Source organism: Chaetodon trifascialis, chromosome 3 (genome assembly GCF_039877785.1).
Source record: "Chaetodon trifascialis isolate fChaTrf1 chromosome 3, fChaTrf1.hap1, whole genome shotgun sequence".
In the NCBI taxonomy this organism is placed as follows: Eukaryota; Metazoa; Chordata; class Actinopteri; order Chaetodontiformes; family Chaetodontidae; genus Chaetodon; species Chaetodon trifascialis.
Window position 1 is genome coordinate 11199580 of NC_092058.1, and position 23132 is coordinate 11222711.

Consider the following 23132-nt stretch of genomic DNA (forward strand, 5'->3'; position numbering starts at 1 on the left):
TGTATCGTCTAATATATATTTAGTCTAAACTTTCAGCTGCTGAGTTATTGTTCCCCTTTTAGCTGAGAGTGCATTGGCTATTTTTAATAGCTGTGGAAAGGTACTCTCCTGCTTGCATCTTGTTTTTCACGCTATCTTTGTCTCTCTCTCTAACACACACACACACACACAGTTTAGTGTTATTACTCTGCTCTCTATTGTGCTGGCCCTCAGCCAAGGTCTCAATCCAATCTATACACATTTGTGACAGCCTTTTACAGTCACACGGCTCACACTGTAATCTCTGCCAACCAGTGCTCTGTTGTTTTGGGAGATTCAGAAGATGACCCTTTTCTCTCAGCGTATACGTCTCTGAAAGGAGCAGGAGACGGCAGAGGTGTATTCACCACAGCGGCGTAATTACAGACACTTTGAAAAGAAACATCGAACTGAGAGGAGGAAAAAAAACCTGACTTGTACCCTAATATGTATTGATCGGAGTTTCCAGCCACCACTTTACCCTCGCGTGCACAATTTCAGGCTTATTCATGATCAAGTGCACTCGCCTGATTGCTGTGCACAGGAAATCACAAGATGCTGTATTTTAAAACTCAAAGCATCCAAAAAGCCTTTTCCTGAGATTTTGTGGAGTTTTGTGTGTGTGTTTTAGCCTCTGCTCTGTTTCCCTCCCCCCACATAACCCCACAAACTTGCCAGCTCTAAGTCCTTTCCTATCACCCAAATTACCTACAAAGCAACATTTTTTAATACTTTGTTTTGTCAGCAGGGATGATTTTTCCGTCTGCGTTGTGGTTTCTAATAATGCAGCGACAGACCAAACCTTTGTGTTGGTCCTGAGCTGTAAGCATTTTTAGACATCTCCAGCCCTGGCAAGTCCCAGCCGGCCACGCTGAGGAAAAATGGCTACTGAGAGCCTCAGCAGAACACGTGCCCCGAGCCTGACCTGTTGTTAGTGGATTCAATCCCAAGAGAATGACAGGCTAGTTACAAGAAATGCTCCGCCGCTTTTATATCTCTTTCTCGCACTCCATCAGGCGTAGACATGCAGCCAGGACATGTCGTGTTTTTTGTCCTCCTCACAGATTATATACAAAATCCAACCGTGCATGTGCTCCCTGTCTTAGAGGAGGTGATTTCTGCCACTGCCTGTCAGATATTTTCCACTGCCTCTATCAGTTTACAAATTTATGTACGGTTCAGTCAGTTTTCCCCTCGGAGGACTACAACCAAACAGATGATGCCGAACTGCTTCACTTCACTGAAGTCAGGTTTTCCAGTAGAGTTCACATTGTCAACATTGTCATCAACAAACTGCTCCGAGGCCTGTGCATCTCTTAGAACGTCTTCCTCTGAGATCATCCCAAACACGCACGGCACAACCACCTCCCTCTACTCATTTTTCCCATTTCTGTTTAGCTTGCTGGAAATTGAACTTCTCACCCATCATCATGCCTTTCACTCTCAGCTCGGGAACCTGAAAAACAGTCTATGTGTAATACTTTTTCCGGCGGGGGGGATTGTTCTCTCCGCAATCATGCGTTTTCTCATCATGCGCCGCTTTGTCCCCTGTTTTGTATCCGAAAACCACAAAACTCTGTCTGTCTGCAGCCCTGTCTGTGGCAACCACAGAGACAATCGCCAGTCAAGGGCACGGCATTCACGAAATTCAGCTGCAAAGCGGCACAAAAAATGTATTACACATGAAGCATTCTGCATAACATTTGTCAGGACTGGATGTCGCAGCTTTTTAGCAGGTTGATCGGAGCAGGACAGGCTGGGGAGGCAGAGGAGGGATACGAGGTGCCATCGTGGCTGTCAGACCCATCCTTTTCCCCCTGAGGGCTCCTCTGTAGAGGGGCAGATATTCTCACTGCTTATGGTAGAAAAGCAAAGCGAGAGCAGGGCACTCGTCCTAAGAGCGAACCTCCACGAACAACATTTTCCACATACATTTGTGTGACGGTGTGTGTGTGTATGACCCTGGTAAGTGGATGTTTGTCAAGGTTAACTGTTCAGCCTCTCTTGTCTTTGCAAATGCATGTATTTATTTGTGTGTATGTAGATGCAGTTTATCTACATGTTCAAATAAATCTTGACTTTTAACTCGATATGGTGTGAATCACTGCAGATTGAGGTCTTTACAAGGTGATAGATGAGGTCTCTTTCTACTTGACCACCAATATTAAGCCTGGAGTGGGAAAAAAAAGAAAAAAAGATGAGTGATTGACAGAGGCGCATCTTCCCTTTAATGATATTTTCTTTTAGCTCTATCTGTCAGTAGTCCTGTTCGTCCTCCTGTGGCGGCTGTAAATGGAACATCATACTTTTCTAAACAGTCTGACGCCTAAAGCAAATCCTCTACAGCATAAAAGCATATAGGCTGTGTGGGGTTTTTTTTCTTTTTTTCTTTTTTAGGGGATTTTTAGTTTCTGCCTCTGCTTCTTCACCTGTGTGCTCACCTGCCTGGGATTCAATCAAATTCTGCAGGAAGAGATGCCCATAAGAATTTAATTATACCTCCAAGTAATTCAGTTAATATGGAGGCAACCATGTCTTCTGAGAAACCTGAGACTGACGCCATCTACAGTGGGGACAAGATCACTTCTGATGGAAAACCTCCCATGTTTGTCTCTCTCTTTGTGTGTGTGTGTGTGTGTGTGTGTGTGTGTGTGTGTGTGTGTGTGTGTGTGTGTGTGTGTGTGTGTGTGTGTGTGTGTGTGTGTGTGTGTGTGTGTGTGAGTGTGTGAGTGAGAGAGAGAGAGAGAGAGAGAGAGAGAGAGAGAGAGAAAGAGAGAGAGTTTGCCCCACATCTTTGTTGCTATAACTACCCTCTGTTACAGCAGTCAGTGATGAAGCCGTCTTCAGGCTGCGCACCACGGATCCACTACTGATGCTCCTCACATAGTTTTCTCCCCAAATTCATCTTCACAGAAGCAGCAGCAGAAGACGGTGATCAGTCAGCTGTCGGGAAAAAAAATCCAAAGGAAAACCTCAAACGGATCTTAAAAGCATCTGAAATCGCCTTCTGGATCTCAAAGTTCACTAGAAACCATTTCACAGGTAAGTCCGCATCATTAACTATTAAATTCTTATTATAATGAGCCTGGGGGACTAGTTAGTGACCGTATTGCTGCTGTGGTCGTGGATTTCTCTGTTTAATTTGCATCTACTTTTTAATAGTAGCTTCACGGAGCGAAAGCTTTCTTTCATCACGTTGCAAACTTAATTTTTATGGTGCAAAAGTTGCAAAAGCGACGTCTGAAACAGTCGTGTCGGTTTTCCTGCAGGAAGCTAAAATCCCGGCATCTGAGTTTCGTTCCCTTCGGATGGTCCATTTGACCCGTTTCACTCAGATTAATGTCATTTATACTCTAAATGAATTTTCCCCGGAAAAGCTCTGAATCAGCGCAGGTTAATCTGATAAAACAAAGGTACCTTCCGCGAGATGGATTTAGAAAGCAGGCGGTCTCTGTGATATTTTCTAATTTAAGTCATGGAATATTAAGAATGTCTAATGGGAAACTGTCATCAGCTGCAACCACAGTGCCATCTGTATTTGCTGTGGGAGGCTCTCCCCATCCCTGTCTTTCAACCTTTCTAATTCCCATTCACAATTATGCAGCAGATGATTATTTTTGCTAATAGGGGATTTGCATGCATCTCCACTCAGTATGTTAATATCAGGACGGTTAATGAGTGGTGAACTAAATCCTCACCTCTGCTCCTAAAGACACACTTGATGGCCATCGCAGGACTGTCAGTCAGCCACCTTTAGGCTTATTAAACAAATCTGGGGGGGTTGAAGCCTTGTGGGTGTGCTCTCTTGTGTAGGAGAATAGAGACACATGACACTTTTGAGTTTATTATGAAGCCGGGGGGGAAAAGCAGAAAGTGCTTGACATTAAGAGGATGTTCTTCTAATCAAACCCAAGGAGTGTGCTGTGATTTGTGCTTTGAAACAGAGGGGAAAAAAAAAAAAAAAAATCCTTGATGAGATTGTCCGAATGATCTGAAGTGACACCATTAACAGACCCACATAGACAGAAAGTCAGACAGACAGGCAGGCAGGCAGATGAGGCTGATGGATCAAAAATAAACACACGTAACACATGTAACATATTCTCCGGTGGTTTTGCCCATGGGATGCAGAGTCTAGCCAGATTTCTTTTTCTTTTTTTAACTTTTGCCTCCTGTCTGCAGGAATAGTGAGCAGATGCTAACAGCCACACCACTGCTGGGTTGTTGTTTTTTTTGTCCCCAGCTGTCACTTATTGACACTGTGGGACACAGGCAGGATTGATGTCCTTGCCGTTAATAGTGCAGCAGGCAATAGTTGGGCTATCGATCCCACGCCTCACGTCTTACCTCCATCCCTTCAATGCACCCGCCACCCTCTGCCTCCACTGCCATGGATTATGATTAAGTTGCTATAGCATCATGAGAAAATAAATTGAGGGATAAACGAGATGAACACGTATTGATGAGTGTAATTTGATGCTCTTCTGATCCTGAATTCGAGCTGCACAAAGGACCCAGCAGGAAAAGGGTGGAGGGACTTCATATAGTCACCTATGATTAATGTCCTTTCAGTGCAGAAATACAAGAGTTGTTTCAACCTTTATTAGATCTTTTAGATTATCTTTACTGAAACCAAGGGACGTTTTTCTTGCCCAGAAATTGTTCTCCTCTTACACGTTTTGGTACTTTTGCATTGCAGTGTCTCTCTGTCTAGCATTTATCAGATGAACAGGCTTAAGCTCATTTCATCGTTGATCTCTTTACCCACTGACCCTTTTTCTCTTCCTCCTCCCAAACATCATAATCTCCCGTCAGTGTTCATTTTGATTACATGTGTTTGAAGGGTTTGTAAAGAGAGAGAGAGAGAGAGACAGACAGACAGACAGACAGACAGACAGACAGACAGACAGACAGACAGACAGACAGACAGACAGACAGACAGACAGACAGAGGGAGATTCATCTTTGCCAGACTGACCCTTTTTTCTCTCATCTGTCAGATTCTCCTGGTGCGACGGTGTGCGGCGTCTGATTGGGACCTGATGTGTGTCAGAGGGCTATGGTGAGGCGATGTGCACAGGCTGGTGTGAGGAGAGATGTACCAGCAGCAGTGGAGGTAGACGAAGAGGTAAAGGAGTGGATCTTCATTCGTGGCTGTGCGTCTTGCTCTTGTTCTCGGCCCTGTGGGGCCAAGCGTCTCCCGAGTGCCCGGACAGCTGCCACTGTGCCTGGGACACGGCCACGGTGCTGTGCTCAGATGCTGGGCTGCTGGAGATCCCAGAGGGGATCCCGCCGGAAACGGTCTCCCTCCACCTGGAACGCAACTACATCCGGAACATCCCAGAGAGTGCCTTCAGCGACCTGGTCCACCTGCGGGATCTGTACCTGTCCCACAACCGCATCGATTCGCTCGCCTCGGGGGCCCTGCGGCATCTGGGCCCCGAGTTGCGCCTGCTGGACCTCTCGCATAACCAGCTGAGGCAGGCCAGCAGGGAGGAGTTTGGCTCCACTCGGGCAAAGACGCGGCTCTACCACAACCCCTGGCACTGTGACTGCACCCTTCAGGAACTGGTGGAGACTCTTAACCTGGAGCCAGAGACGGTGAATGGGATCATTTGTGAGAGCTCTGTGCGGGGGGTGGGCGAGGGGAGCAGGTGGGAGGACCCAGGGTCGCAGGGCGAGCATGCAGGTCAGCCGCTGGTCAAACTGTTGGATTCTGGGGTGAATTTCTGCAGCCTGCAGAGGAAAACCACTGACGTGGCCATGCTGGTGACGATGTTCGTGTGGTTCTTTATGGTCATTGTGTATGTAGTGTACTATGTGAGGCAGAACCAAGCTGAGGCCCGAAGGCATTTGGAGTACCTGAAGAGTTTGCCCAGCCCACGCAAGACCCCCACAGAGACAGACACCCTAAGCACTGGTTTCTGAACTCCTGCTCAGCTGTAATTTAAATGGAACAATGAACCAATCCCATTTTTATGATGAACTTCAAAATACTGTGTGGAGTTACTGGAAGCAGACTGTGGAAGATGCTGATAAAGAGGAAATAAACCTTTTACAGCTGTGTCCTGTGATTGCAAAATTTCTTTATATTTGTTACTGAGCCTCCCCCCCTCTTCTCCTTAATATTTCTTTACCTATTGCATTTTTCTCCATACTCATTCTACCATGTGCACCGAGAGAAAAGAGCGAGAAGTGAGACAAAAATGTGCAGAAGATGAAAGGATGAAATAAAAAAAGAAAGAAAATTCTTTCACCGTATTTTCTTGAATTTCTCGAACTTGTAACCTTCCATCTCCCTCTGCGGTCCCTCTTTCCTCCTCTTTTCTTTTCCCTTTTCCCTTCATGCCTCATCCTGTGGTCTTTTATCTTTCATTAAGCTCTAATTAGGAGTCTTTGACCAAATGACCCTTAATGAAGACTTGAAAGGCATTAATCAACTGGAGTGTGTGCAAACTCCAAATGTGTGTCCTCATCTAACTCCTTGTGCATGTATGTGGGCTCATGTGGCGTTTCTGTGCAGTCTTATGGCCATTTTTACTTTGATTCTTGCACGGATACTTTCCTGATGCATGGTCTCTAAGCCAGTTGTTTCGGTGCCAGTGGAGAACTGCTGATCTAAATTTACTCTCAGGAAGCCATTAGAGCTGGAGGTGAACTATTATGTCTCCAAGCTGCAGCAATCAGCTCTGAAATATCTGGACAGCTTAGTGTACATACAGCTGTCACTGATTGGTACAGACAAATTTGGGTTCCAGATTTAGAACTGGATCGTTGGTATAAATTAGATTAGTATAACCATTTATCTTGAGGGGAGCTGTTAGTTTAGCTTTAATTAATCTCTTGAGTCGTGCTTTTCAGTCCTCTCTGCACTGATTGCTGCGTACAAATTGTCTCGTCTCTCTTTTTCCACATAGGCTCTATCGTAACTGATTTTCTTTCCCAAGCCACTGTAAAAACAAGCAAAACACTTTGATAATAAATGGCATATTTTCCTCAGTTAGTACATTTAACGCCTGCAATGTTCAGATTAATTCCATTCCTGATGTGTCCATTGTAGGTGCACTGAATGTCTAACGCAGTTCTGCATAATTGGAACAAAACCTGAATGGATTAGCAGCCACATTGTCTTACTTCACTTGTGTTCACTGTGATTATATTTACTGTTGGCTGTGCGGCATTTTCCTCTGAGGGGAGGGTGTGCTATGTGGTTAAATTATGAATATTTGTCATTCTTCACTGTTACAAACAGAAACCATTGATGCCCTCAGCAACATTTGATGTGTGTGTAGGTCAGTGGTTCCCAACCTGGGGGTTAGGACCCCAACAAGAGCTCTCTAATTCAATCTAAGGGGTCATAAGATTATTGACAGGATATTGAAGTAAAAACAAATAATTGAATAAATCTTTGGTTGAGCAAATATTGTCTATGTGACAGATTACAGGGGGGTCAGAGGCAGCCATTGTTTGGTTTTAAGGGGTCACAAGCCAAATAGGTTGGGAACCGCTGGTTTAATGTTTTAGCCATGCTAGCAGCGTGGCTCTATGGACTTGTGAACTATGGAAACTATTGAATGGATTAGGACAACAATTGATAAAAACATTAATGTTTTCCAAATGATGTTGGTGATCCTATCATTTTGCCTTTAACACCACGATCAGATCAAAATTTGTCCAATATTTGGGTTTATAACTAAAAACCTGTAAAACAAATGACATCCCCAGCAGCATCAGCTGTACTTTGTGTTTAGTGCTCATTACAAAACGTTAGCATGCTAACACTAAACTGAGTTGGTTAACAGCCATGTTACACCTGCTAAACATTAGCATGTTAGCGTTGTCATTGTGAGCATGTTAGTGTGCTGACTTTAGCATTTACATCCGAGCACCGCTGTGCCTCAGTGCAGCCTCACAGAGGCGCTAGCATGGCTGTAGACTGATCTGTGATTAAACTGTATAGTGACAACCCTCTTAGTGTTCATAGATGTGATACAACATAACTGTATCCCTTTTTATCTGACGATTGGGTTGGAAAGAGCTGAGACTAAAGTAGAATAGGACAACTTTCTGTGTACTGTAACGTGCTAAATGTGGTGTGTGTGCTTTGTAATTTACAGAGAAAGACGTGGTTAAAGGTGGTGTTCAGGAGGAGGGCAGTGGCAGAATTTGAACTAGGATCAGTTAAACCTTGAGTGGAACCATATTGATATTATCAATGAAAACCTGGTCTTGGTTGGTACACCACATGCTAAAAGACTGGAAGACCTTGGATGTTTGTGAGTTTCAAGAGAAAACTGTCTGTGGATCAACTTGTAAAGCACTGTTGGTGTAACTTTACATTTCCTGAATGTTATCTGTCTGTCAAAAATCATTCATCATAGTTCAGTTTCCCAAATGTACCTCAAGTACAGTCTTTAAGGTACAATGATACGGATAACCCAAAACTCAAAAACCAAGCATGCCCTCTGTCTGTGGTTTTTTCTGAAGGTATTTTTTTTTATTGGTGATGTATTTCTGTCCCCGTGAATTGTTTCCACTCCTTGTGTATGCCGATAATTAATCAAACAAGGATAAAGTCATAGATTGGAAAGCATTACATCAAATAATGAATGATCAAAAATTTTAGGAAAAAAAACAACTAAGTATACAAATGTATAAAAAAACAAAAGAAACGTTGCTCTACTTTGTTCATAGAAATGCTTCTAGCTTTTATTGCTACTGTAGGTTGAAAAAGGCAAGAAGAGAAGTAATAGAAGTACAGGAAGACATTATCAATGCACAGAGGCTGAGCTGATCATGCTTGGCAGTGTTTCCTATTTCTACTCTACCATGCGTTAAAGGGGATGATTGAAAGGCTGATTTATTTATTTATTTATTTTTTAAAAAAAGCACATGATATGAACGTTTGCCACCTCCTTCTTCAACTTTTTGTTTTTTCACAAATCACCAAACAAAATCAAAATGACCCCTCATTCATCCATCTCTACACTGCCTTGTCTTGAAGTCTGAGGTGTTTCTCCCCCGGGAAATATTTCACCACAAAAACACACAGTGGAAGCACAGTGAAATGTTTAGGTGTGATTTTTGGTCAGAAATTTCCTTGGGGGGCAAGTCGAAACCTTTGCCCCAGATATTTCAACATTGGGGAGAACAAAACAGGATATAAATAAAAAGCAACTTCAGCCTGTTACTTGGTTTTGTCTTTTATTTCCAATTTACATTAATTAAAACGTAACAAAAACAAGTCATGATCATAATAATATAATAATGCTATTATTATTAATAATAATACTATTATTAATAATAAAAAATATACACAACCTCACACAAATGAGCCCTCTGCGCTGGCTGTAGAACTGGAGCAACAAAGTCAAACACACCCTGAATCTCTTCAACTGTGTGTGTGTGTGTGAGTGTGTGTGTAGGCCGAGGCAGAGGGCACGCCCTGTGTGAGGGGACTGATGGGAGGAAGTAGAGAGGGATGGGGGTCAAAGGTCACAGCAAAGGGGGTGGGGTGGGGTGTGGGGCAGCAGACTGGGCTGTCATGACCAAGTTTCTTAAACATACTGGTCACCTAAAATACGAGTTTTATATGCAGAGAATCAGCGGGAAAAGGCCTTTGTTTGATGTGTGAAGTTTTTTTTTTTTTAGTGTGAGGTAGCTTTAAAATATCAAAACAAAACTAGGAAGAAAATTAAATTCAGTACTAACTCCAAATTGGGCATGCCTTGATTGTAGGAGCTCATAGCGGGCATGTTTGTTCACATACGGGGGTTGAAGCAGGAGGGTGGGGTGAGGCGGGACATTTATCACCCTGAAATTCAAAATCCAGGGTGAATGCTCTCTGAGAAACTGTATATATATGTATACACACATATACATATATATACATATATACAGGTCACTACATATGAGTATCTGGTTGTTAAAAAATACAGACTGTTTTACAACAATAGCACCATTGACTTTTATTATAATACACAGTAACTTTTTGATACACACTGTGGTGGTAGAAATAGGAACACCTGCACTTTCTACGTGGCTAGATTTTTGGCTTCAAAGAGATATGTATGCTTTAGTGGATATGGTACAGGAGTGATGGGGTGATTAGAAAAGAGGAGGAAGTAAGAGAGGAAGATGGTGGATAAGGTTTTCTTTAAATATGTGTAAGTGGGCTTTTTATTACTTAGCAACAAACTCAGTCCGACCACACCTGGGACCCAAACCTAAACAATAAATAAATAACACCAACACATTTTCTCTCTCTAGTTCCCTGGTATGTTCCCGTACTCTCCTCGTACTTCCTCCTTCTTGTTCATGGGGTGGGGCAGGTGGGGGAGGTTGCTGCTCACCCAGGGTGAAACAGGGTTTTTGGGGAATGCCGGGAGTCCATGGGGGCGGGGGTGGGATGAGGGGGCAAATTGACTGGAGGCAATGCTGCATGAATCACAGATGACAGTTGCTGGTGCCAATCAGTGCAGATATCCTATGGAGTTCGACTTGGAAAAAAGCACTTTTTACTTAGAAAAAAGTCCCATTTAAAAAAAAAGTGTCTTGATTTTTTATTTTTCACTCTTTCTCTCCTCCTTTATCCGAAGCGTGCCCCTCTTTCATTTTATTTACTTATTTATTTTTTTTCAAATTTCCACTTCTTTCTCTTCTTTTTCGATCCCTCGTTCTTTACAAGAAGCAGACTGCCCCGACTTCCACTCCGAACTCCTGGTCTGCTCCACCAATATCCATGGGGGCAATGTCCACGATGGGCAGACGAGAGGTTTTCTGCGACCTGTACTCGATCACTGTCTTGCCCCACTGTCCTGTGTGTTTCTGTGCAGGGGGAAAGAAACACAACGGCTGTTAAATGACCTATGACTTTCTCCAAAATTACATAGAATGAGATTGGCTTGGTGAGTGAACGCAAGAGAGAAGGAGTCTGTCATGAAGGGAAAGTGAACCATGTACAATATCCTCTATATTACTTACTCATGTGCACCTGATGCATGCATGTACATTTAGATTAATTATTGCATGCACACTTGCTGCATCTGCCCAGACTTACCGTGCAGCCGTCCTCCATCACGCTGTAGGTGAAGCGGCTGTTGCCCTCGGCTCTGATCTCCACGTCGTTGGAGCCCTGCAGCAGCACGGCCTTCTTCAGGTTGCCCGTTGAGGCGTCCATGTAGGCCACGCTGTTCTTACAGTGGTAGGTGAGGTTCTGAGAAGCCTCGGTGGACAGCAGCCTCAGGAAGGTCATCTGAATGGCAGCAGTGTTGGGTGCCAGGCTGTCATCGCCATAGTTGAACTGCATTGGGTCGCAGGTGAGAGGAAATGAGACTAATGGTTGATGACTGTTTTTGGATTGTCTGAACTGGTGAGTGAGACTCATTGGTTCATTGGTTGGTGGGTTTTTGAAACTACCACTGAAAGTTGCCAAAGTCAAATCCTGCATGCAGGGACTTTTTTGTAAATAAATTTGATGCGATTCCTATTGCAAGAAAACTGATTTCTACAGTTTACAGTAAGTAAGGTCCTTTTGTGAAGAGGACACCCCTAAATTTTGCTTCTGGTATTGGCAAAAATAGAAAGAAAATGTAAACAAGCTGCTGATCACAGTCAATATGATTAAAGAGTAACTTAACAGAAGGCAGAAAAGTGTTTCCCTGGTTGAAAGATTTAACTCAAACATCACTGATGGCTGTGGCTGGATGTGCTTTGCTGATCATTCCCTGCTCTTACATATTTTAAATGTTGGTTTTACTTTAAGTGCTTGTACATGTTTACCTGTCTGATCAGCAGTCAGTTTGTACTGTTTTAACTCGGGGTGTTCCACAAGGTTCAATTCTAGGTCCAGTTCTTTTTACAGTTTATCTTGATAATATTTTTGGATTTTTAACCAACTGCCACGCAACCTTCCTTTTACAACGCTGCTTTAGCACTTAATGATCTTAAACATTGTTTATGTTGTTGTCTCGGGCTGGAGATAAAATGTTCCTGTTTCCATTGTACAAGGATCCAACACTGAGAGAGCTAAAGAACATAAATACCTCAGAGTTTGGATAGAAGACAAAGGTACATTTGATATATATATCTATAGTTTGAAGGAAAAGGATTGTTGAAGCTGTTCTCTCTCCGTTTCTCCTGGTTTATGGTGATGTGATTTATAGGCATGCCTCCGCCCCTTAGAAGCTGTTCGTCATTTTGCTCTTAGGTTTATTACTGGTGATGTTTATAGTATTCATGATTGCATCTTATATGAGAAAGCTGGACGTGACATGCATATGTATGTTTATCTATAAGGCCCTCATTTGGAAGTTGCCATCTTGTATCACAGCTATGCTTGACCACATCAAACTCAGTCTAATATATGTAATATATGGTAATATAATGGTAATGTCAGGAGTCAGTCTGTGATTATGTTGCAGTACTAAGAGTAGAGGAAGGTAAATTTGAGCTCAACCATTGCAGCACTTACGTGGAATCCTCCATTCATTGTCTCGCCGAACCAGACATGTTTGCGGTCCTTGCTCTTGCTGGACCACCAGTTCTTGCGAGGGATGCTGGAAGGCTTGGGGAGGACGCATGACTCTCCTGTCTCCATGTTGCAGAAGACCTTGATTGCATCGATGGTGCAGCCCTGATTGGGATCAATCCAGTACTCTCCTGCAGGGAAAAGAAAAAAAATCAAAACACATCAGGGGTGAGACTTTTTTTCATATTACAGCCTCTCTGGCTGCACGATAAAGCTGATAATGACTGAAAATTTACTGTATAATGTAACGGAATATTGTTAAATTCAGATATCTCAAAAACAGACTCTGAACCTGAATATATTTAACCTAAATATTGAGCTGCCAATGTAAAATGTCACCTAACGTCAACTTGTCAACTTCATTGTCTCACCCCAATTTGACCAATTCCTCTGGATGTCACTCACCGCTCTTCCAGTCAGGATGGCAGAGCTTCAGGTCTCTGCAGGTGCGAGCCGGGTTCTTCTTGGATCCCTCGGGGCTGCGGATGTTCTCAATCTGGTTGTTGAGAGACTTGAGCGTGGCGTCGACCTCAGCATCATGCTGACGGAGGTTTCCGGAAGCCTGGTCGGCCCTCATGTACCTGAGAGGATCAGGGCCCTTTTCAGTCTGACCCAGACCAGCGAAGGCAGACATGTCAATGCCAGGGCCAGGGGGACCAGGAGGACCGGGGGGTCCGGGGTTTCCGGGGGGACCCTGAAAAGAAAAGATTGGAGGTTTATATTTGGCACTAATGGCATTCAGACATTTATTTTTTTCACTCCTCTTGTGTGTCATTTCCTGCTCACAAATGGTGGATTATTCTTTCTTCTCCCTCCTCATCTCCCTCTATGGGTGCAGGAAATGCTGCCATCTGTTCTGCAATCTGCCTCTTGTCTCATTTTAATTTTCCTGTCTAGGATTTCACTCTTAGTTTCAACAATGCAAACAAGATGATGCCAAATGGAGTCCTAGCTACATCTTATTTATTTATTTTTTTTTTGTTTGACCTTCACTGAATTTTCCTCTTTTTGTGTCTATTTAAATATCAATTCATTGCTGTATTTGCTTTATAATAGGTTTTGGTAATACCTCGCTGTATTCGCAGTTTAGTATCGAAGAATGAGTTGCAAAGGTGCATCAAGAACAATCCTAAATTATCATCTGAGCACTGCTGTTGAAATGTTGTAGCGTCTATGTATATAACAACAAACACTAATGTAATTCTTAAATTTGGAGAATAAATAATCCCATATTTTCCCATATTTTCTTCATGTTTAGCAATTCTTATTTACAGTGCTTTTATGTCATCATTTATATCTTTGGCTACTCAAAAAAGACATTTTGAAGAACTCCCTCGTTTTATATTAAATTGTGGAAATAATTTAAAGGTGTAAGGCCTGAGCAGGGCTATGGTGGGGTCAGCCCTGGTGATGTTTAGGGTTTAGCTTCAGGGGTCCCAGGAGCCAAATCAAGAAAACCACCTCACTTTTGTTGGACTGAGGGCAGATCGGATGCTGCAGTGACTCACTATCGCCTCTTGAGGTGTGATTTTGAGCCAAGGCTGCTAACTTTAGTAAATACCTCTGCAATAAAACACATACACGCCTTTGACATTACGCCACATATTGCTCCTTTAACTGAGATATTCTGCTTGCTATTCAAACAGAAACTGAAAACCATCTTGAATTGCTGAATACATAAGTGTAACACACGTACATGTAACATACTGTATGTGTAACATATTGCACCCAATGTAGGGCTGTAACGAGCTGTAACACACTGAACATAGTTCGAGTCACATTTGCTGGTTAAAGGTATTTTTAGCCTGTTATAATTTTCAGGCGCAGATCAACACAACAGGCAGATAAAATTCTCGTGGCTACTCACAGCAGGACCGGTCTCTCCACTGCGACCACGAGGTCCGGGGGGTCCAATGGGTCCTGGCAGACCGTTTCCACCATCCTTTCCAGCAGGGCCAACGGGTCCAGGTGGTCCCTATATACACAGATGGAGGAAAACTCTTGATGCTGAGCACCAAAGATGCTGCATGTGAAGAAATCTATTTCAATAGTTTTTTAGTCCAAGTGATAGTCCTGACTTTCTATTGTAACTGACTACTTTGGAAACATTAGTACTCACTCTTTGTCCAGAAGGTCCAGCAGGTCCAGTAGCACCCTGGTCTCCAGCTTGACCCTAAGCAGATAATAATTACATTCACGCATGAGGGTTTCTGGAAGTTTCAAGTTAAATGCAAGACTTTTTAAGACCAACCAGGAAACAGTGCAATAGCTGTTTGGTCCAAAGTATGAAAGTTTTATGAAGAAGTGAAAACCAGAGGGATGACAAGGTGTAAGATTTACATTCAGTATGGATGCTTACCGGAGGTCCAGGCAGACCCTGCAGACCAGTAAAGCCTCTGTGTCCCTTCTGTCCTCTCTCACCAGTCTCTCCACCCTCACCCTTGTCACCACGGGGTCCTTGAGGTCCCTGAGAACAAGTGGACAACAACCTAATTAGGAAAAGGTACAGGCAGGCCCTAAATAATTCCAAACTGAGCACGTAGGTGTGTGTGTCAATGTGTTTCCAAAGATACATACAGGCATTCCTCTGGCTCCAGCAGGTCCTGGAGGTCCAGCAGGCCCTTGAGCACCCTGCCAAAGATAAATGAAAGAAGGTTGTTGCTGGTGCACAGATCCCAATACTGTCAGATTATCTGTTAATATTAACATATTTATAAGAATTAAGTACATGTTTGTGGATTGTTATTATCATTTGCTTTAATCATTAATCATCATCTACCTCTATCACTTAATCAATACTACTGTGCAACCTTCCAAAAGCATTCTAGTTACCCTTAAGGTCAAATATGTCTTCTGGAATATGATAATTTTTCCGCAAGGTGAATTTAATGACCAAATAATCTTAAAATAGTAGAAAATCTCGCTGACATACACTGAGTAAATATTGTATAAATTAGGAAAAAAACGACCTTCAACCACAGGTCAGTTAGTCAAGGATAAAACACTTGACACATCCTCCTCTGTACTTATGTAGCACCAGACCATATGCCAATTTCCAGCAGGTGAAAAATCCATCTGCTCTTTATTTCACAGTGAGATGCAAATTTCACCCCTAGAAAACATCCATACTGGAAAGACACAACATCGCTGTTTCATTTGTGTTGGAGCTGCTACTTACAGACTCTCCTCTGTCTCCCTGTTTGCCTGTGGGACCAACTGGGCCGGAAGCGCCAGGAGCGCCTGGAGCACCAGGAGCACCAGCAGGACCAGTGTTACCACGATCACCCTGCAGCACAGTAGCAGAAAAATCAGTCATGTCAGAGAAGCTACACGGTACGCTACAGTGGGATCATTGCTGTTGACCTTAAGTCTGCTCGGTCTGAAATAAGACACCAAAGGAAATTATGGAAAATGTTAATTTCCTGCATCAGTGTTATTCATCCTGTTCAGGTAAATTAGGAGTGATACGCTGAGTGTAAGCCTTGTATACGGCAGGGTTACATCATGTGAATTAGATGGCGTTTTCATCCAATCGGGGTACAGTATTCCTGTTACTGCAATTCAGATTTTAATGACATATCAAGAGGAATAAGACCATAATCCTCATCCTTCAAAAGCAGCATATCTGAAAGGGGTTTTGACCCAGTGCATCTTATGCAGAGTGATTGTGTTTTTCTCACCTTGATTCCAGTAGAACCATCTCTACCGGGAGGCCCATCAGATCCAGGGTTGCCCTGTCAGATGACAGAACGATATCAAGTGTCAACAGCTGTCCAATGGAATACTGATCAGCTGAATAATGAACCCACATTAGCAATGCAGCGCAAACGCAATGCAAATGCATACATGATGTAAATAGCAGTGCATTTTAACCAACTTGGCCTCCAGACCAAGATTTTGCCATTTAAACTAAATGCAATGTGGCAGATGTGAATCCAAACAAACACACATGCTGTGTGCTGCCCACTGTCTGACCTCTCTGCCAGGCTCTCCTGCAGGTCCAGTGAGTCCAGGTGGTCCCACAGGTCCAGGGGGTCCGCGGTCTCCGCTGCCACCGGGAGCTCCCTGCTTTCCAGGCTCACCCTGAGAGGAGAGAAGAGGAATCATTACTACACCTAAACCAGATTTGTTAAATTATAGGGCACCATGAATTACCGGGACTACAACTCATCATGTAGTTCATCCACAGGTGCGTTCACTCACTGTTCTCTAATTATAAATTCAGCCTAACATCCCAGGGAATCACTGGTTTTGGAAAAAGTGAACAGCTGGGTTAGATCACCTGACCTCTCAGGTTGATAATGGTAAAATTAGACATCGTGTGCAGGTGAGTCCTTAGATGGAGATGAGGACCAGCTTTTATTAAACTACTTTCAGTTGAAGCATTCTGCAAAATCAGCAGTGACTCCTATTAACTACAGCCGGTCTGAATCCATTTCAGAGGCTTTTCTCACAATGACAACAGCTTTATTTATATATGAACACTTGAACGTTGAGCAGCCAGTCTATGTCTCAAAAGCTCAGTGTTTGTTGCAAAATGACAGCTTGAAAACAACCACTCGGATATCGAATTAGACCAGGCAGCTACTGCAGGTACCAGATCGATCGGTGAATGTTTACATGGCAACATGACTGCCGCCTCCACAGACGCCCAAACCTTGTTAGCAGCGATAAAGCTACAGCCACGGCTATTACTATGTGTTACAGATACAAAAAACTGCAGTTCTTGCAACTGCGCGGCCTATTAATCTCATCAGATTTATTCAGAAACAGCTTTTAGTCAATAGTTTTGGCAAAGTTTCCAGAGAGAAGAGAGCAGCAGCTGCACAGTGACTCCACAAATCTATTTAAATGGACAACATTTCGATCGCAGTCGGATGTTTGGCAGGTAGAAATGGACACTACACCCACATATACCAATAGGTTGATGCATGATGATATTAAATTCATATAATACTGATCGCCTCAGATTTACTTATAAACTGTTGGCTGTCGTGTTTTTCAGTTAGAAAAATTGGAAGCAAAGACCAGTCACAGCCCTGCCAATGATGTGTTTGTCTACTCAGCTCTTTGAAAGGTTCAGCTGTCAATTATCTACTAATTATCTGTAATCTAATTATTACACAACCCACTTGGCACGCTAATTTACCCATGACCAAACCAGATGACAACGAGTTACCCGAAAAACGGATCAGAGGCTATTTTCTCCTCATTCTTTATGAAAACTGGCTTTACTCTTTTATGTGTTTGAGAAAAAAGGATCAAATTCAAGGATGGAAGCATGGCACAAAACACTGCCTGCATTCAGTAATACAGGTGTGAGTACTTGTTCAAACTCTGAGCAGCTGCTGCCTTCAAAGGGACCAAACTGCCGACGGTCACGTATACTGTATCTGCAGTTCAAACATCACTTCTGCATATTCTGTGCTCGAAACATTCCTGGGTGGGTTTAGCATCGTTTCTTGGCCCCCATTTCATCTGCACTGATGAATAATGAACGGTAAGGACATGCCCACTGAGAGGCTGTAAGTATGGGACACAGCTCACATATCAAATGGTGTGAGATGTAAGCAGGGGAGCCTTGTTGTCACATGTCATGCTGAACATCAAATGGAGTCAGTTCACCGGGAGAAAAGTCCTGGCTCATGTGAGATGTGATTTGACTTTGATCCAATTAGGCCACAGCGGACTGACAGTCCACAGCCTGTCTGTGGGTTCTCTCTTTCCCTTGTATGGAGTCACTGAACATTAGGCCTTATGGACATTGTGCTCTAAGGGCAGATTCATGAATATGTATTAGCTAACAGCCTATTTTCTTCTTTAAGGTTAACAGAAGAAACACCTCACCTTGTAATGAACTCAGCAGTGACCATTTAATATTGAATAATTCTCCCTTCGATCAAACACATTTTGATGCATTTGCTCACACGCAATTATTCGACAACTATTTCAATCATTGATTAATCTTTAATCAAGGTGAAACGCTAAAATATTTGTGAGTTCCAGCCTCTCAACTGTGAGAACTGTCTGCTTTTCTCCATTTTAACTAAGCTATACCACTCTGTTGGGTTGCACCTGATTATTTTCAGTATCAATTTATCAGCCGAACATCCCCTCCATTAATTGATGAATTGATTGAGCTGTAAAGTATCAAAGTGGCTGAGAGAGGAATGCAGGACAGTTTATGAAAAGACAAGCTGATTGACACTCGTGTCTTCTTCAGTGGCAGAATTGAAATTCACTATCATGAAAAACACAGAAGCTTGGTTGTATTTGCTAGAATTAATTGATTATCAAAATAAATTCTCGATCGGTTGGGTGGATGCAGGCTGTTGTGTCAATATTCTATTGATGAATCGACTGTTCTTGCCACCCCGTAAACTGTAACTGACATTTATCGACTAAACAATCAATGCATTGTAAAAAGTTAATCGATAAAGAAAACAACTGCTGCATCCCTAATTTGTGCTTTAAATGATCTGTTACTCACAGAGGGTCCAGGCAGACCAGGGAAACCTCTCTCACCACGCTGTCCGGGCAGACCGACGATACCGCGCTGACCAGCCAAACCCTGAGGACCTGAAGGACCCAGAGGACCCTGAGATGGAAAAAGAGGTTAATGAGCGCTTTAATTAATTAACACCATTTTTTTAGACCCCACATTTCCCTACAGTTCATCATTTAGCTTTTCTTGCAATTATATCTTCTAACATTAGGGCACAAGAGTCAGACTTTCTACCCTTTTCACATCCAAATGATTTTGTTTTAGCCAATAGTACAACAGTATTTAATACAAGAGGGCCACCACGTTACAAGAAGAGTTCAACATTTTGGGAAATATTCTGTTTTCTTGTGAACAATTAGATGAGAAGATCATTAGCACTCTGACGTCTGTACCTAAATATGAAGCCAGCAGCCTGTTAGCCTAGCTTAGCACAAAGACTGGAAATAGGGGGAAACAGCTAGCCTGGCTCTGTCCAAAGGTAACAAAATCCACCTACTAGCATCTCTAAAGCTCATTCAATAACACGTCATAACACACCTATTAATCTGTTTTAAAGCTGAAGGGGGGTTATGTCTATTTCCTGGCTGGGAGCAGTGTTTTCCTGGAGTTTTGTCATCTTTATGTCTTCATGTGTTTGAGAAAGTTTTATTTGTGTTCTGTTTTTCTTATTTCTGTGTTTCATTCATTCTGCTTCTTCACTTGATTTATTTCGTATGTCATTTGTTCCACTCGGGACTTCACAGCTCCCAATTCCAGCAACGCAGATCAACATCGATCTCGACATCACCTGCTCCATCCACCACAGCCTGCAGTGAAAGCTCCCTTAACCCATGCTCACAATAAACACCTGACTCTAAGGGACACCTGAGACATGCCATTCAGCCAACTGAGACTTTGATGTGTTGATACATGTCTCAGGATTTAATGTATGTAATCTCTGCATGAGATGGGCCTGGACACAGCAGCTATCTTCACGTTTGAGTATGCAGTCTTCTGTGATATGTCATTATCTTGACAGGTCTCCTCGTCATGTGTGACGGCGGTGTGTGCGTAGAGTGCAGGCAAGGTAGAAGCCTGGGGTCCTGTCATTAGCCTGTCACTGGGCCTGTGCTGCCCTGTGCCGTCATACGTCTCCGTCTGCTATTACAGTCAGTGATGGACACTGACAGCTCTGTGTTTTATTGAATGGAGAGCAAGCTTGGCGGCTGTCCATTACTGATGAAATCGGCTCTTTGGGCAGAAAGAGCTACATAAAAGTCCACAGAAACGTAGGAAACAAACACATTTAATCATTGTCTTCTCTATATAATAGACACCTGTGTTCACCTTGTTCAAGGAGATGTGCAGTCTGGAGAGAACGAGAGAGCGGTTAAACATGTGGGTGCTGGAGAGGCTGGAGTGGTATTTCAAGTGTCACAAGGTCAGTAAATTCCATACTATGTACAAACCCAGCAGTGCTTTGAGTGTTATATGGAGGAATCTGACTGAAGTGTGACAAACTTACAGGGGGACCATCCTCTCCAGCATCTCCCTTCTCTCCAGGAGGCCCAGCAGAACCGCGGAGCCCAGGATCACCCTGTCTGCCTGGGGGTCCACCATCTCCCCTCACACCCTTGGGTCCATCTTTACCAGGAGGGCCGGCAGGACCAGCAGGTCCAGGATTACCCTATAGGAGGATGACACGACACCCATAAAATTAAATTATAATACATGCCAAGTCTATGGTGTAAAAATGTTTACAGAATGTGGGACCACAATTTCTATTATTTCGACAAGCTCCCGGACGTCTGTGCATCCTTAAATAACTTTTATTAACACGTACGTCACATTAGCAGCCTCACAGGATCAGACTTGTTTGCGACACTTTCTGTTAGGATGTCTGTAAAAATATTCTCAGCAAACTACAACAACTCCCACGGTGTCAGACATGCTGGAATGGTAATGCGTGGGTGCTGAAAGAGAGGAAATGCTATACAGGTGCAAATTAATAAGAATTCTTAAGTGACCATAAGTCAGGTGGCATTTAGAAAACATTCCTGTATCTGTTCTGCTGCACCTGGTACTTGCTTGTAAAAGATAAATCAAGCAAATTTTTCTTCCTCTTCTTTCCCGTACCCAATTTCACATTTGGTGACTGAATAATGAAGGCAGTATCTCTGCAGTGTATAATAAAGGCTGACGTTATGTATTCAACAAACAAACAAAATCAGTGTCCTACATCTGTTTATTGTGCGGTTATGGGCTCGGCCACGTGCTTGAAGGGTGTAGTTGTGAACTTACATTGGGACCAGGGGGTCCAACACGGCCGGCGGCACCAGGGAAACCGGTAGCACCCTGAAAGAGAAAGATTAAGTCAGACAAAGGCAAAAATAATGCAATAAAATGATGGTTTCTACATGTGCTAGTGCGAGACAAAAAGGAACAAGAAATGAACTGAAAAAGGAGGTCACTTACAGGAGGTCCCTGAGCACCACGAGCACCTTTAGGTCCAGAAACACCTGTAGGACCCTGGAAAACAACACACACTGTTACATTACTGTCTGACATTTATTTTGTGTTTTATAGATGACAGCATGAACTCATGTAAAACACAAAAGGCTCTAATCTGTTGGATCAGAGGCGGCTTCGTCTGCCTCGGATACTTTTTATTCTGCCTGCTGCGTCACAATCTGTGACAAGGACAGCTTTCATTCTGACTTGATGGTAACTCCAACACAAATGTTGGAATGTTTGAGAATAAAAGAGGAATTTTCTGCAGATTTGTGCAGAGATAACACCTTTCTTTTCTCATAAAAAGACTGCCAATCAGTGGTTGTCTTGCTGCTTTATAATATTTTTGATTATGAGAGAAAACATCACTTGGCTGTAAACATCCAAGGTCCCTCATTATTTAGGGCTTAGGCAGAGCCAGAAGAAATGACTGTTTGCTTCAGCAACTGTGTAACGAAGTCTAGAGAGACACCCACTGCAGGTCCAGGGGCACCAGAGGGTCCTTGGGGTCCAGGGGCACCGGCGTCACCCTTCTGTCCAGATTCTCCCTGCTCTCCTTTGATTCCAGGCTGACCGTCGGCACCCTGAGAGAGAAAGATGGAAACAACTGAATGAATGAAACATGTCACCTATCAGCACAACAAATGTTTAGAATGAGCGATTTGTTGAAAATCGAGGACAATTAAAGGGGTACTCCACTGACTTTACAACTTAAGGTCACTTTACTAGTTAATGATTCATAGTAATCATCCTGTGAAACCTGCATTGCAAACTAGAGGTTGGAGGATTTAGCAGGCAGGGAGAGTAAAATGCAAAGATGCTCAATAGTTGCCTTATGGGAAATGTAGGATCCAGCATTTTGGAGTCTGACCTACAATCAGAACAGGAACTCAGAATATTTTAACCTCTGATGCTGCTTCAAGTATTTGTATGTGTCTCTTCTGAGCATTCCATCTGAGAGCCCATCAGCTAACCTCTGATGGCGGTTTAGCCTCTGGGGGCAACAGCCAATGTCTCGGGGCTTTCGGTGCAGCCTGGGGATTATAGATATCCAGGCCAAGACTTCCTCTTCTGTGTGTTGCTCATTGTTTATAGTCCAATTAACAACTTGAGATGTGAGAATAGAGAGAATGGCCAATTTTTATAAACAGATATCTTCATATGAAAGCAGATGAATTAAAAAAAGCAAATAAAATGCTAAGTTGTCTTTCACTCTCCACATGGACTTTTTACCTGCATGCAACCAAAGCCCGCTCAAATGAGATTGGTCAATGCTACTTGGACTACAAACTGACTACAAACAGAAATTTTAATGTTTCCAATACCAACATTACACTGAAGGTTTAACCTGTCAGATGTAAACAAAAGGAACCTTTAAATCTTTGAATCCAGATTTAACTTTTGTAACTTTTAGTTCTCATAGATGAAAAGTGGAATTCCTGAGCAATAAAACACACTCAAGCTAACTTTAACACACTCAGGGTTTTGCTGATAAAGCCACACTTGGCTAACGTTAGCAATGCCTTGATAGGTGCAGCTTTGTAGCAGCCAAGTCAGTTCTCATAGCAGCAGCAAGTGCTGTTTATTATAG

At 43.0% G+C, this 23132-nt stretch overlaps 2 protein-coding genes across 3 annotated transcripts in view; one reads left to right on the top strand and one right to left on the bottom strand.

The window, feature by feature from the left end:
- The first annotated feature begins 2489 nt into the window (after positions 1 to 2489).
- Positions 2490 to 9207, top strand: LOC139329293 (leucine-rich repeat-containing protein 3-like). The gene is made up of 2 exons (XM_070959505.1): positions 2490 to 3060; positions 5018 to 9207. Exon 2 carries the CDS (start codon positions 5088 to 5090, stop codon positions 5943 to 5945), a length of 858 nt encoding a protein of 285 aa, XP_070815606.1. The 5' UTR covers positions 2490 to 3060; positions 5018 to 5087; the 3' UTR covers positions 5946 to 9207.
- Positions 9208 to 9225: 18 nt separating this feature from the next.
- Positions 9226 to 23132, bottom strand: part of col2a1b (collagen, type II, alpha 1b) — a 49666-nt gene continuing 35759 nt past the window's right edge. For both annotated transcript variants that reach the window (XM_070959487.1, XM_070959486.1), the window contains 16 exons: positions 22018 to 22125; positions 21506 to 21559; positions 21332 to 21385; positions 20556 to 20717; positions 19037 to 19144; positions 16522 to 16629; positions 16227 to 16280; positions 15725 to 15832; positions 15124 to 15177; positions 14906 to 15013; positions 14666 to 14719; positions 14414 to 14521; positions 12952 to 13240; positions 12490 to 12677; positions 11077 to 11319; positions 9226 to 10844 (listed from right to left, as the gene is read on the bottom strand). In XM_070959487.1, the coding sequence (XP_070815588.1) occupies positions 10698 to 10844; positions 11077 to 11319; positions 12490 to 12677; positions 12952 to 13240; positions 14414 to 14521; positions 14666 to 14719; positions 14906 to 15013; positions 15124 to 15177; positions 15725 to 15832; positions 16227 to 16280; positions 16522 to 16629; positions 19037 to 19144; positions 20556 to 20717; positions 21332 to 21385; positions 21506 to 21559; positions 22018 to 22125 (1947 nt within the window). In that variant the 3' untranslated portion in view covers positions 9226 to 10697. The remainder of the gene's footprint in view (positions 10845 to 11076; positions 11320 to 12489; positions 12678 to 12951; positions 13241 to 14413; positions 14522 to 14665; positions 14720 to 14905; positions 15014 to 15123; positions 15178 to 15724; positions 15833 to 16226; positions 16281 to 16521; positions 16630 to 19036; positions 19145 to 20555; positions 20718 to 21331; positions 21386 to 21505; positions 21560 to 22017; positions 22126 to 23132) is intronic.